Below are 15,298 nucleotides of genomic sequence, written 5' to 3' on the forward strand. Positions count from 1 at the left end.
TGACAGATTCAGGGGACAGACAGAGAAGACACAAACCTACGTAGATGGCTATCGAGACAAACAAGGAAGAGACAGGGACAGAAATAGAGACACAACAAACCGCTGAAGGAGACAAAGGTAATCAAAGTCAAAGAGTCATAGAGGACATGAAACCTCACCTGATTTGTATCCTCTTCGCTTTATCCAGCTATTTCTGTCCTCTTTCATAAATCAGACCCACAAAAAAAAACTGGCATTTCGGTCCTCGCCTGATTCTGGACGTAATAGATGTTGTGTTAGTGACTATTTCCAGGTGCGACATGTAGACCTGCACCAAATGTCTTCTTCCATCGACTCTTGTGGTTAAATGGAAGCTTAATTAACTGGTTAGTGATGTGACCTATATGATACATAAATGACTTTATTCAGCCTTTATTTAGCTTGATGTGAGCAGGGACATTTGTTACTGCAGGAAAGACATGTACCAGGAGAGTAAAATCATTTTAACTGTTAAAAATGTATTGTGTGTCTCGTCGATTCTTGTTGCCTTATCAGGTGTTTTTATCAGTGCAAATATTGTGTGCAAAAAAACTAAAAAGTCAGTAAAGCTGAATACTGCAGCCTCGACTCAACCAAAGCAAAATGTGTGAGCAGTTACAATACCAAGTATAAAAATCTGAACGTTGTCTTTTCAACAGCAAATATACTGAGAGTCATCAGGGAAGCACACAAAAACACTTTTGGAAGTGTGTTAAATTGAAAATGCATAATGTAAAAATAAAGTTTTGTTCATTGCAGCTTCTCAAATATCCTTTTCTTTACATCATTGTAAAGGTAAAAGCTGTGGATGTTGGTGAGATGAGATGAATGTCGTTTGAAAACACCCTTAGGGAACTCGTGATAATTCGATTAATCCGTTTAAAGAAATCAATGATTCAATCAATGGCGACAATAAACCTCGGTTGAAGCCTTAACCTTAATACACAAATTCACCCACCACACATCGCAACAGGGCGCTGGAATTGCTCTGCCTCGATTTAATTAGGAGTTTTAATTAAAAAAGATGTAGTGGGTTGAATGTAACATCCTCTGAGGCAAGCGGCTAAGTAGTGCTCCTCCATACGTTTCCCTCCCACCCCCCGCAGAACCCGAGGGTCTAATGAAACCATCCTGGACGCCGAGACACCGTCACCCTCCGCTGGTTCCCAACTGAGGAAGAGTTATGAGACTGATAACTCCCCGGCTTTCTCCTCGAAGGAGAAACAAAAGGTGGCTGGAGATAAAATGCCCTCAGTAATGCTGGGAGTGTCATAACACGCCGTAATGCCTGCGTTCATCTTATCTGGCGTAATGCAGACACACACATTCGACTAATGTGTAAAAGTGGTCTAATCTGAGAGACCTGTGTCGTATATCTTCATATTGTGTTATACATCCACATATATGACACAAAAAGCTATAGATTTAAATGCAACAATGAAACCTTAAGTGCAGTGGATTCTTTGCAAAGAATGGTGACGCTGCTGAGGTAACATTTACAACACAGTATGTGGTGTCGACTCCTGGAATATGAGGTCTGTTATTTAAACATATATATGACTGGACTGTGATTAATTTAGGAAGTAGCTGGAAATGCTGTGAGAGCAGTTTCAATTCAGTTACATCCCTGTTTCCTACTCTCTCTGTTTGTATATACAGCATTTAATGCATGTGCTCTTTCACTTTTTTCCTATGAAATAGCGACTTAATCCTGTTTTTTATAACCACAATGACAAACTAAAAACAATGGTTTGCTCTTATTTACAATGTCCTCCACGTCGACGTCAGCACAGAAGTGTGCTAACATAGGGAAAGCCCAACCTTGCATTTGTGGGGAACTACTGATGACTCTCTTCTGTGGTCTATGCACTTATCTAAGTAGATAAGTTTGTCCAAAAGGACACTTGATTTGTTGCTTTTTTACTTAACTGAGTTAATAAGTAAAGTTGTTCTAGGACAAACACGTCCTTGATGGTCGGTCCAGCCGAGAACAACAAGGAAATTCCCCAAGTGAATGAATATAAAAATATTAAAAGAAGGTAGATCACTAATAATGTAGCACACACATTTATTAATATAACTACCTATATGCACATTAAAGTATGTAAACAGCAATTCTGAGCAAACACGTGGAAGCACACCACTGTTGCTCTTCATACTTTAAGGAAAACACCATGATGTCTTCATCTATTCCACAAAATGTACCTGCATTTTTTTCCAGAATGTTCCTGAACTTTACATCCTTCTTCCTTTTCACATGAAGGTGGAGAAAGAGTTGATGCAATAAGAGCAGGGTGCTGCAGCTACACTGGATTCCACGTCGACACTGCAGCTCCCTTTGTCAGAAAAGAAAAACCTCTTCTGCTACTGATTCTCTTCTGCAAGATTTTAGAGCATCGGATCAAAATTAGATGAGGAACCTGTGAATTAGTTGTTAAAACCAAACCTGATATTTCCACTTGATGGTTATAGAAATGGAAAATGTTTTTGTCGTCAGTGTTAGAAGCATCCATCCATCTCCATCTGCTTAATGTTCATTGAGACGGAAATGCAAGACACATTACTTTCGTGCCTGGCGTGGATATTGACGGACTCTAAGTGCTTGTATTGATTTGGTAGTGCTGGAAAAATAATACAACACACACACACACACATTTGTCTTTATATCTTTTTCTTATTATTCATTTCTGGTGGTCGTGTTATCTGTGGCCTCTGTCTATCAACATGTTTTCTATCACTTGTGTTTCACGGCTGATGCCATGTCATGTTGAACAAGTTAGATAGAGAATGTAATAGTGTGAAAAGTTTGCATCATGATCATGGTGACCAGAATTATCACCATTATCAGACAAAATGGATGCTCGGAGTTGCTATACAGACAGAGCACTAGCAGCACATTCTAGGGCTGCCACGTTTGGTTCGAAATTCGAACATCCATCGAACATGGGGGGAAAGATCATTTTTAAACTGTAATGACCTGCTCGATTTCAAAATATATAGTCGAGAAGCGCATCGGACCGTTTGAAGTAGTTTGTCTCCGGATCCAGCAGAGGGTTGTTCACTCTCAGCTTGACCTCTTGACCCATCTGTAACGTAAGCCAATAATGTTGTTTTGCTACGGAAATGGAGGACGCAAGAAAGCAAAGCCGTCCTGAGCAGACAATCGTGATACCATTTGAGGAGCAGCTTGAGGAAGTAATTTTGGTTCAACAACGTAGACGTGAAAGTAACGAACACAGGTGAGGCTGTTTGTCGACTTTGAACCATGCGATCTGTGGGCTCAGCTGTGAGATTTCTAAGGAAGTGAGGCAGAGGAGGAGGAGGCACCGCAGACAAGCGGAGCAACGTCAAGTTTGCATCCTCATCTAACTTGTGTGAGGTAGCGTCTTCAAATATATTCCGACAAATTGCGTCAATGTCAAATTCGTTCAAACTTGACTTTTAGGAAAAGCGACAGGCCTCTCTCATGCTGTTACCGTATCAACCAAATCATGGTAATTAAAAGATTGAAATGGGGAAACTAACCATCAAGTATTTTACGACGGTGAAACCGGTAAGTGTTTCATTCCTGGAATGTAATGGTGTTAATTGTAAACACTTCAGGGAGATCAGACCTGGCATTTCCATTATGAAACTCTAATCAAACTAAAACTGGTTTTAGCCAGAGGAGAAGTGAGGAGGAAGAGGAGGGAGGACAGAAGGGATATAGACGGAAAGAGTAAATCAAACAGAAAAACAAGGTTGATAAGGAAGTGCAACAGACAGAGTGGACAGAAGTGAGAGGGAACGAGGTGGGAGAGGACAGAGGCAGAGGCACGAGTCTGTAATTAAGAATGCCCTTGCTTTCCGTAGAGTCCATTGCCCTTGTTAGTCAGACTGGAGGTTTCTTTCCGGACTCAACAATCAATCAGTTTTATATTGAAATCCTGACATTTTAGAAATACACAAGCTGCAATTTTGATTACAGTTTACATCATTAACACGGTTTTAAGAGCCGAGCGTTTTCTCTGATGACGGCAGCAACGTTCACACATCGGAAAGTGAGCGACGTGAAAAAGTACCGCACTGTACTGAAATATCTAAATTACACATACATACACAAATATATAATATAAGCACATAAAAAACATTGCTAATGATACGGGCTCTGTCTCATGTGTTATTTACTGGCTGGTCGGACAGGGGAGCATCGACTGAAACCAAGAACCGAGCTTCTTTCAAAATGATTATCAATACTGTGTGTGTGTGTGTGTGTGTGTGTGTGTGTGTGTGTGTGTGTGTGTGTGTGTGTGTGTGTGTGTGTGTGTGTGTGTGTGTGTGTGTGTGTGTGTGTGTGTGTGTGTGTGTGTTTGAGATTGGGAGACAGATAGAGACACCCACAGTGAGAGAATGACCAACATTTATTTTTAGCCTTCAAGCACCCAGTGAGTCATGTGATCCCCCCCCCCCCCCCCCTTCTTCCCGCTGATCCCCCTCCCTCCTCTCCTTTCCTCTCGTTTCTCTGTCTCTCTCCCTTTCTTTTTCTCTCCCTCCGTCCTCTCACTTCAAAGTGAGGCGGAAAAGAGCCACGGTGACACAAACACAGGAACGAAAACGATAAGACGGGGAAGGACAGAATAATAATTATCTTAACTAATGAGAGAATACGCCACAGAAGGAGCATGATATATATATATATAAAGATAGGATGTGTGTATTGTATAACACTGAGGCGGACTGGCTTGCATCCCCGCAACAGCTATCATCTCTGTTACCATGACACCTCCACATTACAAAAATAACAATGGCAAACCCCAATTACCGCTGAAACTGTCCACTCCAGAGGAGGGTCAGTTACGACTCAGTGAACTGGAATGATATCAAACCAGGAACAATATTAAGGCCGTCTCTACACAAAATACAAAAAATAAGAGCCTGTATTTTTTTTTTTAACTGGGAGAAAGGATGACAAGCATCATTAGTCCTGTATAAAATTAGATTTCAACAAGTCTCTGTTTTGATTCCTTCCTACATGTAAATGCAGCCATATTTATTCACACTATGACACTCCCACAATGCAACAGCCACACAGCGAGATGAGCAGATGTCTTTTTTTCAAAATCATCTTTGTTGTAATGGTTTCAACACTGCAAATCTGCCCAACTATAAAGACAAGCTGAGAGGGTCAGATCGACAGGCAACGAGGCTGGTACACACACACACACACACACACACACACACACACACACACACACACACATGGACACACATGTACAAATACACATACAAGGACACTCGTGCACAGCATCCTGGTCACATCCACAACAGTTGAGGGAGGACAAACACACAAGCACATACACAGACACACATAAACAAGGACACTCGTGCACAAATGCACACACAAACAGATGAGGGTAGGCAAACACACTAGCACATGCACACACACAAACACACAGACACACAAACAGATGAGGGAAGACAGACACAAGCAAACACACACACCCACACATCACATGAAAATGCAAAGTGACAAAAGATGCAGATAGAGTTATAGTGACAGGACACTGAAGCATGCATGAAAGGAGAGGACAAATATTCAACTGCTGTGAGGGATACAGTGTGCACACACACACGCACGCACGCACACACGCACACACACACACACACACACACACACACACACACACACACACACACACACACACACGGGAAGTCAACACTTGTGTTGACTTCCCGTTCCCTCTTTCTGTCTCTGATTATCTCTCTCTCCCTTTGCTTCCTCTCCTTTTCTTCCCCCCTCTCCCCACTGCTTCCTCTCGTTCACTGACTCATCTGCTGCTCTTAATGAAATGCTGCATAATCAGGATTGCAGATTGCAAGACTGTGTGACTGGTCCTATAGGCTAAGGGCACACACGTGTGCATGCATAAACCAGACACACACACAGTGCCTTGCTTGATCTGCCAGCATTGCAACCACCAATCCTACTCTAAACCCCTTTCAATTATATATACTCTGACACACATGAACTTGCAAGTATACGTGCACAGTGTTGGAGAGGGGGGGGGGGGGGGGGGTCATGATCCTGCCAGAGAGAAGGGAATCAGAGTTGCAATTCTAGGGCTTATCGTAGAAAGAGGGTAAGACCATATCTGACACGACAGCACGCCCGGTGTGTAAACCTCTACACACACGTACACACACACACACACAGGCAATAGAGCGAGGGAGAGGGAGAGAGAGAGAGAGAGAGAGAGAGAGAGAGAGAGAGAGAGAGAGAGAGAGAGTAACAGAGAGCAAGAGAGAGAGAGCGATAGAGAGAGAGAGAGAGAGAGATTGTGAGAGAAAGTGTTTTAAGGCTTTAGGGTATGGATTGGAGTTCAGCTCCAGGAATTTACTACAGTAAATGTATAATGTGTATATTACATCCTCTAAAGTCACAAATGTGTACTCGCATTTGTGCGTATGCATGTGGGTGTGTTTGTGTGTGTGCAGACCCACGTGCATTTGACGGGAGATAACCCTTTGCAGTATTTTTGGAAAACCTATTCCAGCATTCAAATGGTGAGACACTGATCTGGCTGCCGAGGTATCTATTACTAACACTGCACTCAGCAAGCGCCAGGGTCATCATGGGTGGGAAGATTGACAGAAGGAGGGAGCGGGCAAAGGAATGGTGGGGGACGAAAGAAAGTGAAAAGAAAGGACGTGGAGCATGAGAGGAGAAAAGAAAAGGGAGCGATAAGAAAGAGCGATGGAGGACGGAGGGCAAGGATAGACGGGGAGGCAAAAAAATCACCAAAAAAAGACAATAAATACGAAAGACGGAGAAAAATCAAATGCAAAATGAGGAAGAAGAGTAAGTGCACAGAGCAGAGAATGGTGGGAAGGAAGTTTGTGGGGAGGAATAAAAGTAAAATACCGCAAAGAGGAAGGAGGCTCTATGGTAATACACAGAAACTGCAGTTCTATAATTTATCAGAAATTCGCACCATCATAATAAAACCATAGGCAGTGGAGCAACATGTGTAAAATAGCAGAAGGTACTTCCAATAAATTCTAACAAATTAAATTTCAGTTGGTAAACTCTCACGTAAAGCTCACATCTACACCAGCCTGACTCCTTGTGTGGCATGACAGCAGTCATTGGTTGTGACAGGCAAGCAGGTGCTGACAAAACACTTCATTGGCTGAAGAGAAGGTGGCACAGCAAAGGCACAACGCACCATTGGTTAGTAATCACAAATACGCTTTTGGCAGTTCCTGGGTCATATGTGTGCTTGCAGATGCACATGAGCCACGTGTGTGTATGTGTGTGTGTGTGTGTGTGTGTGTATGTGTGTCTGTGTGTAGGGGGGGGGGGGGGGGGGGGTCCGGAGCCTGAAGCAACCAGGCCAGCGGCTACAATTACAGTGACGGATGTGAAAGAATTGGGTCGGCTTCGCAAGAGTTCTGCCCCTGGGACGACAAGACCAGCCAGAGCCCTGAATCAATACGGAACACATGCACACGCACACGGGCGTGCACGCACAAGGTTGCATGTGACAAACATTTACACCGAAACCAGAGGACAGATATGAATTACACAAAAAAGGGAACGTGTACTACACAGCACAAAAAAAGTGCAAGCAGGCAAACGGCTAAAGTCTTCATTTGACACACTTTTCACCTTTTCTACTGCGAACACAGAAAAGTTAATCAAGCAAAATCCAGATGAGTCTCTGCCCCGTGCACCTGTCTGACACACACACACACACACACCCACCCACCCACCCCCACCCCCACACACACACACACACACACACACACACACACACACACACACACACACACACACACACACACACACACACACACACACACAGAGTTTCAGAGCCAGTTTCAGGGGCAGTAATGTTCACAGCTCATCCACGCAAAACTGTGACACTGGGAGCATGTTCTCCTCCTCATGTGTGTCCTTCTGCGTGTTTGTGGTGTGTGCGTCCGTGTGTGTATTGTATGTTTGCGTGTATGCATGTCGTATGCCTCTGTAAATGTTTACATGTGTAGTTTTTGTACATGTTGTGTATTTCCTACCTCTGGCCGAAAGCTTCTTGGTGTTGATGATTTTGGCAGCAAACTCCTGTCCAGAGGAGATCTTCACGCACCTCCTGACCACAGAGAACGCCCCCCTGAAATCGACACACACACACACAGATGTGTATTAATGTTTTCAAGACAACATAAGGCGTGAATCCAATGTGCAATCAGACAGGTGTTTCAAAACAGGGGCTCACAAAGGCAAGGTATTTTAAAACGCTTGTCCCGAGTAAGCCTCGGAAAAATGAATTGGATACTTTAGATTATTTTAGTTTGCAATAATGGGAGCATGTGTCAAATTACCATAACTTTGACATTCTCTGCAGAATATAGTGTGTATGGATATTTTCCCCAGCAGCTTCCAGCCTCATAAAATAGGGTTTTCAGTCCTCGCATGTCAAAGATGACTAATTGCAAATGTAGATGAGCTCAAATTTGGTTTCACAGTCACATTTTTACATAAATATACATAAACACGTCAACCCAGTCGCAATGCAACTACTCACACGGACCCACTCACACACCGACACCAACGGTACACATTGTCCTCATCGCCACATGATACAACTAACACCGACAAAAACGCGCCCATGCACCAGCCCACTGCTGCCTCAGCCATGTGTTGTTCCGGTGTTCCAGGCACATGTATGAAGATTACAAAACTAGGTCAGCTATATTCGAAGGGAGGAGAAGAGCAGAGTGCTGCATCTCTCATCTCTAAATGCAGCTGTGGAGCGGCTCTGCTTCTTCAGCTCCGCTCACCTCTGCAGCCATGTAGGGCCGCTTCACTATTCAGCCTCTGTCTGTGCATGTCTTTTTTCTCTCAAGTACAATCTCTTCCCGTCTCTCCGCAGCAAATTCCTTCCTGGCTCCCGACAACATCAGAGATATCCCAAACACTCAGAGGCACTTAAACAGAGGCACGTGACAGACACACCTGAGAAAACTCATTACCTAAAGTGAACCCAGTTCTTTAACTGACTTTACTGTGGAGATGAGGTTTTTGTTGTTTGGATATTTCAAGCCTTGTGCCAATGTAATCGCCAGCTACCGCTCAGTGTATAGTGATGTGTACCATGACCATGTTATCTAACATCCTTTGGAGCGAGCAGCTTGCCACTAAAGCTTACCTCTAATTTATAGGGGATTTGGTGAAGGAAATGATCATAGCATAACATGTTACATAAGGATTTCACTATCCTGCAGAGTTGGGCAACAAGGCACCGGGAGGTACGTATGTCAACTGTGTCTGTGAAATAACAGCACAGTTAAAGTACTCATCATTTTGTGTTCTATAGTAAAGACAAGCTGGAACAAGGTGCAGTGGTATCGGACAAACCATCTGCAGTGGAACATCTGATCATGCAATTCCAAACATGTAGAGGCCAGCTCTTTGTCAGTTAGCATGAGCCATCCACAAACACAGGGTATCTGCATGTATATGTGCTGCTGTGAAAACTTTTATTCAACAGAATAAACAAAGCAGAAAAGATGTGCATTTATGTTGACATTTTTCATTAAAAATGTTTATTTATTTATAGTTATCTACGATGAAGTTTATTATTAAACTCTAAAATATTAAGCCTCAATTACATTCCTTTGTCATAAGGGTATATATATATTGGCCGATATATTGGTAACCGAAATGTTTACACTCCAATATCAGCATCGTCCCTCACAAATCTATATCAGTCTGATGAATACATACAAATATTTGTATGTATAGAAGATATTAATGCAAAAGGTCACATAAGCTCACAAACTGGTATGAGACCAAATGTAATCAATTTGTTTTTAATTTTTTATATGACGCAGAAGCTGTATTCTTATTTATAAACAGATTTTTATACATGTTTCACCCAGTCAGTACAAGTTATATTTTGCAAACCATGTTTCTACAAATTTGATGGATTTTTTCCTTTAATTTCACCGAGAGTCAATTACTTTCAGCACAATATTAAAATCAGGATTAGGAATGTGTTATATTTGTGAAATATTACATTTACTTTTTAGCTGCAACAATTTAAGAAGAATTATTTTCATCGCACTGCATTTAAACTACATAACCTCTCAACAATGATGACCATGGACTATGATTGCAGCAGGACTGCTCGATACATAGTATTTCTCCTCAGACACTTGACCATTAATGACATTAATCCACCAATTCACTGACCTTCAGTTATACTTCAAAATGTTTACCCTAATCAATGCTGCTAAAAACCTTTATCTTGATGTTCTCCTTTACACTTGGCATCTATTGCACTTCTGTCCGTCCTGGGAGAGGGATCCCTCACATGTGGCTCTCTCTGAGGTTTCTACGTTCTTTTTCCCCTGTTAAAAGGGTTTTTAAGTAGTTTTTCCTTACTCTTGTTGAGGGTTAAGGGCAGAGGATGTCACACCATGTTAAAGCCCTATGAGACAAATTGTGATTTGTGAATATGGGCTATACAAATAAAATTTGATTGATTGATTGATTGATTGATGTACTCTGACTGAAACCTGTCTGTCTGTGATGGATTACACAACTTCAGCAGGTTTCAAGACTATAAGAACAAAAATATAGAGAAAGCGAAAGGGGCCTGGTTGGAGATATATATACAACCAAAAACTATATAGAATGCATTTGATACTCAGAAATGTAAAGAACTGATGCTGGGGCTGAATCTGAATTTATCAGAATATCTATATTTGATATCCCTTATTGACATTTCCAACAGTTTCTAGCATGGAAATATCTTGAAGGAATCATCTGCAGGTGATTGAAACATTGACAATATCCAGATGTTTGGTCAGAAACATGATATTTTCCTTTCATCAGTGTCAGCTCATCTTCTGGGTGTCGGCGTGGAGGAACTGGCGCCGCACACAGTGAGGGGACCAGGTGAGTGGAACAGGTAGTATAAAAGCATTACGGCTGCATTATTAATGACAGATGGTGTTAGATGAACACAGGATAGGATCATAAAAGCGGGGGGGGCTGGGGCGGTGGAGGAGATTTCCTCTCCCTCAAACACAGTGCTTGCATCAGATGGGGTTGATGGGAGATCAATTCCTCCAGTTAGAACGCTTGATGGGAGTACTGTACTGGACTGACTGCAACGACCACGAGGTGTTGGGTAGACTGCAGGTCAGGCCGTGCATGACCACACACATTTAGTGTACACATATGCAAATAAATCAATAATTATCTGAATATAATTTTCATAAATAGTAATATAACAGAGGTTCAATACATATCGATATATTATTGCATTGTGCCAGCACTGTCTTAAAGAGCACCACAAACTGCAGCCTCTAAAATGAGCACAAAGCTAAATCAAGACCTCTATGAAACAGTTTCCACACAAACTGAAGAACATAAGCTTCTTGAAGGGAGGGTTTATAACAGGACAGCTGTAGAGTGGAGCAATTAAACACTATCAATCAATTTCCATCAATACCCAATATATATAATATATCATTCTTATGCATTGTGTACGCACAGTGAGGAGGCATAGCACACAACGGATTGAACTCAGATTTGTAAAATATTTTAAAGTGTTTGTTCATGCTCCGCTCATAAGGAAGAGTGTAAAACCAACACCTTCACTCAGGAGCAAAGAAATAATAATGTGTTGAATTTATCGTGATCATTACTGATATCGACTGAACCTTTTTATCTTGATATAATGTCTGGCCATATTGCTTAGCCCTAAAATAAACCTTGAACCACACTATCGGAAACAATGCACCTTCATGAGCACACACTCACATAAGTGGACCTTTCTCTCTCTCTCTCTCTCTCTCTCTCTCTCTCTCTCTCTCTCTCTCTCTCTCTCTCAGGGGTGAGGAATTCCCTGCCTGTGTCTGCTAATTGACCGCAACTGGATGATTGGCCTGGGAATGTGTCATCGCCGACTGATGCCTACATGCTGTCGCATTACAGAGTGTGTATTTCTGTCACTCAGGGGGGAGGAGGAGGATTTGGGGAAGGGGTGGTGGGGATTGTAGAGAGCAAGAGAGAGAGAGAGAGAGAGGAGGTGGGTCCACCAAATCTCACCATTTCACACACCGATGCATTTCACCCCCTGGAGCTCCTCGCTCTCCTGTGGCACCCAAAGGCCAGAAATGCATCGGCGGCTGCACAGGACGCATGCAGGCGAGTGACGACACGCTCGACTCGACATCTTCCTTCGTAACCACACAGACGTGAGCAGGGCTTCATATGTGGCATTAAAGCAAATCGTGTGTCATTGCACATGACTGCGTGACATATGATATTTAAAACAACCCGCATCCAAGCCTGCGTGGCCACACTGTCCCCTGTGCGTGCACAAAACCCGCACAGACACTCACAGAGCCCGGAATCCGCGTCCTTAAGCCAAGGCGGCCTATTACATAACAGGCTGACATTTCATACAGGAGGATGGGGATGATGATGATCATGGTGATGATGATCATGGTGATGATGCCAGATGAGGATGATGATGATATTGTGAAAAACCCAACAAACATGCTTCCTTACTTCCCCAGCTCCTCGAACAGCTGGTATTCATCGGTAAACCTCGTGCAGATCGTTAACGCCATCCTGACGGAGTTGCCAGCAACGAGGAGGAGACGAAGCGGTTCAAGGTGCACTCACAAACCGTGTCCACCGCACACACACGCGCACACACACACGCACAATCGTCAACCCTCTTCTTCTTCTTCTTCTACTTCTTCTTCTTGTTCACATGCAGCAGCCTGACGGGGCTCGTGGACGCAGCATTTTGTGTGTATCGTGTGTATCTGGTGCGAGTCCGTCCAGCGCTGTGAGTGTTTCCTCTCTGCGCGCACCAGCCACCGCACTACCGCACCTACCCCCCACTGTGCCCACAGTCCCGCCCCCTTTGCCTGCATCCTCAACATGGCCAATAATAATAATAATGACGGTAACAATAGCGATACAAATAGTGTTCATAATTATCATTATTATTATTATGATTATTGTTGTTGTTGTTAAAAATAACCACAAATTAATCGTATATTTATTATTGTGCACAATAGTACTACCATACCATAATTTGCAGTTTAATGTACTTTTCGTTTGTTTGTTTTTTCAAATATATATATATAGTAATTATGTGTGCTTATGCATGCAATGCATTGGCCATATATTGCTATTGTGTATACTTATGATTATTACTATATTATATAGTATATTACTGAAGTAATAATAATGTAAATGTACAGTAAATGTTGTAAAATATTGTTTATTTAATAATTACATTTACCAGAAACACACAAAGAAGGCTCAGGAGCTGGGGGCTAAAAAAGCTAATTAATTATTAATTATTAGTTATTGGTCATTTAAGGCTGAAGCAGAAGTAAGTATGCCATAAGGTAAAGTCAAGTCAAGCTGGTATTTGGTTGTCATTCAGGACTTCTAAATAGGAATTCCTGCGATTTGAAATCATGAGTTGAATTAACACACTTCCGAGAACTCACTCAATTTATTCACGTTTCTAAACAAACCCGATCAGCAACATTGGATGATGCATTTTAGAGTGGAAACTCCTCAGAGATCCTTCTTTTTGTGGTTTGAAGCAAACAGAAAGGATGCAAACCTGCTGTGTCTGTAACACATGTCATTTAGCTCACTGGAATTACAGAAATGAAAGTAAATGTTCCTAACTTCATTGAATTTAAAAGGAGGAAATCGGAACCTGCACGTGTCGAACAGTGACCTCATGATCTGTCTTCCTTGTGCGATAGCTAGTCTGTGGTCACACTCCGCTTTTTTTGTATCTCTGATAGTTAAAAGATATTCAATCAAGTCATAATTTCTTTCATAATTTGAAACAGAAAATTATATTTCTGAGGAAATTGCACTGGGATTGCTGTGTGTAATGTATTGCTGCCTTGAATTTGTATGAAAAAGCTGAGTAACATTTGCCTCTTCCTGGCCTGCCATCATTTAGTCCCATTCAAACCAGATTTATATTGGAATTTGGAAGTTACAAAATTGTCTCCCAACATTCATCGTCATGTTGAAACTTCTTAAAGCTGTTATGGTTATATCAAGGTTGCTATGTGTTTTCAGCGATTTGATATTATGGCAAATTTCACCAGTTACTGACATCTGGGACGTATTTAAAAAGTCATGACATTTGACATCTAGTCCAGTTTCTACCAACACTTTAAAGTTAATAAGGTTCACGTGAGCAGCCTCTTACATTCTCTTTGTATTAAGAGATGCAGCGGTTTCTTCAGCTGCAGCTTTAAGTTTTTCTAATCAAATGAAACTACAATTCATTAAACTTGACAATGTAAATAAAGAGTGCAACAGTTGGTGTTGAGTTGTTTCAAGCTAAAATATCAAGTTAACTGAATCGTTTTCTGAGGTTTAAATAATGATGTAAATAATAAATCACTTTTCCTGATTCCAAATTTATTAAGTTCAGTTCAAAGACATATCTCTTATGTATATGTCTTTGTTCGCAGTTGCATCACATTTCAAATGCACCTTAGTGAATACAACAGCAGGTGAACGTATCAGCATTCAAAGGCATACTGAACATACCACAGTATGTTCACTGTTTATATTCTGATGTTCAGCACTGATTCTGATTAAGTTCACGTTATAACTCTGTTGCGGCATCACACATGAAATATCTCTTCTTCACGACCAAGTTATGAGATTCAATTTGTTTTTGTGGGTTCCCCTCTCTTTAAATATTCTTTAACCTAGGTTCTGTCAACTCACTTCACTTACATTTCAAAGCTGAACCAACTTAAAATAATTTACAATATTTATTTGTGTGAGAATCGATTCATGGTTTGTCCCCGTGGGAGCTTCATGTAGTGTGGCTCTGTAATGTTGCCGACAGTGATGTACCTGTCTGGTTGAGGGCCAGAGGAGGTGGAAATCCGTCCATCCAGGACACAATCCAGCGTCCAAATTCTTCACGTGTGAAGACGGTTTATTGATAGAATATTAGATTATTAGTTATAATTGTTTTATAAAGCAGTAGTAATTGTAATGTATGTGAGAATTTTTGTTCTAATACAGTGTAATAGTTTAGATAATATTTTAAAATGATCAAATAAATTCTTGGAGAATGTTTTTCTTTCAATTTGCTTTCATATATACTTTGTTTTTTTATTTACAGTGCATTTCATCCCTTATTTATAATCCATTGTAAATAATCTAAAATTAATGGAAAGAAAAAGACAATGCGTGTGATGACATGTGGCATAA

At 41.5% G+C, this 15,298-nt stretch overlaps 1 protein-coding gene across 8 annotated transcripts in view; it reads right to left on the bottom strand.

Annotated features, from left to right (window-relative positions):
• Positions 1–12,930, bottom strand: part of camk2d2 (calcium/calmodulin-dependent protein kinase (CaM kinase) II delta 2) — a 40,398-nt gene extending 27,468 nt beyond the window's left edge. For 7 of the 8 annotated variants that reach the window (XM_034600613.1, XM_034600581.1, XM_034600596.1 and 4 more), the window contains exons 1-2: positions 12,584–12,920; positions 8,074–8,168 (exon numbers count right to left, since the gene is read on the bottom strand). In XM_034600613.1, coding sequence (XP_034456504.1) covers positions 8,074–8,168; positions 12,584–12,645 — 157 coding nt within the window. In that variant the 5' untranslated portion in view covers positions 12,646–12,920. Of the gene's footprint in view, positions 1–8,073; positions 8,169–12,583 lie in introns of all 8 variants that reach the window. The other variant, XM_034600586.1, reaches the window with a different exon arrangement.
• Positions 12,931–15,298: the final 2,368 nt, after the last annotated feature.

This window comes from Hippoglossus hippoglossus, chromosome 1 (assembly GCF_009819705.1).
Source record: "Hippoglossus hippoglossus isolate fHipHip1 chromosome 1, fHipHip1.pri, whole genome shotgun sequence".
NCBI classification, from domain to species: Eukaryota; Metazoa; Chordata; class Actinopteri; order Pleuronectiformes; family Pleuronectidae; genus Hippoglossus; species Hippoglossus hippoglossus.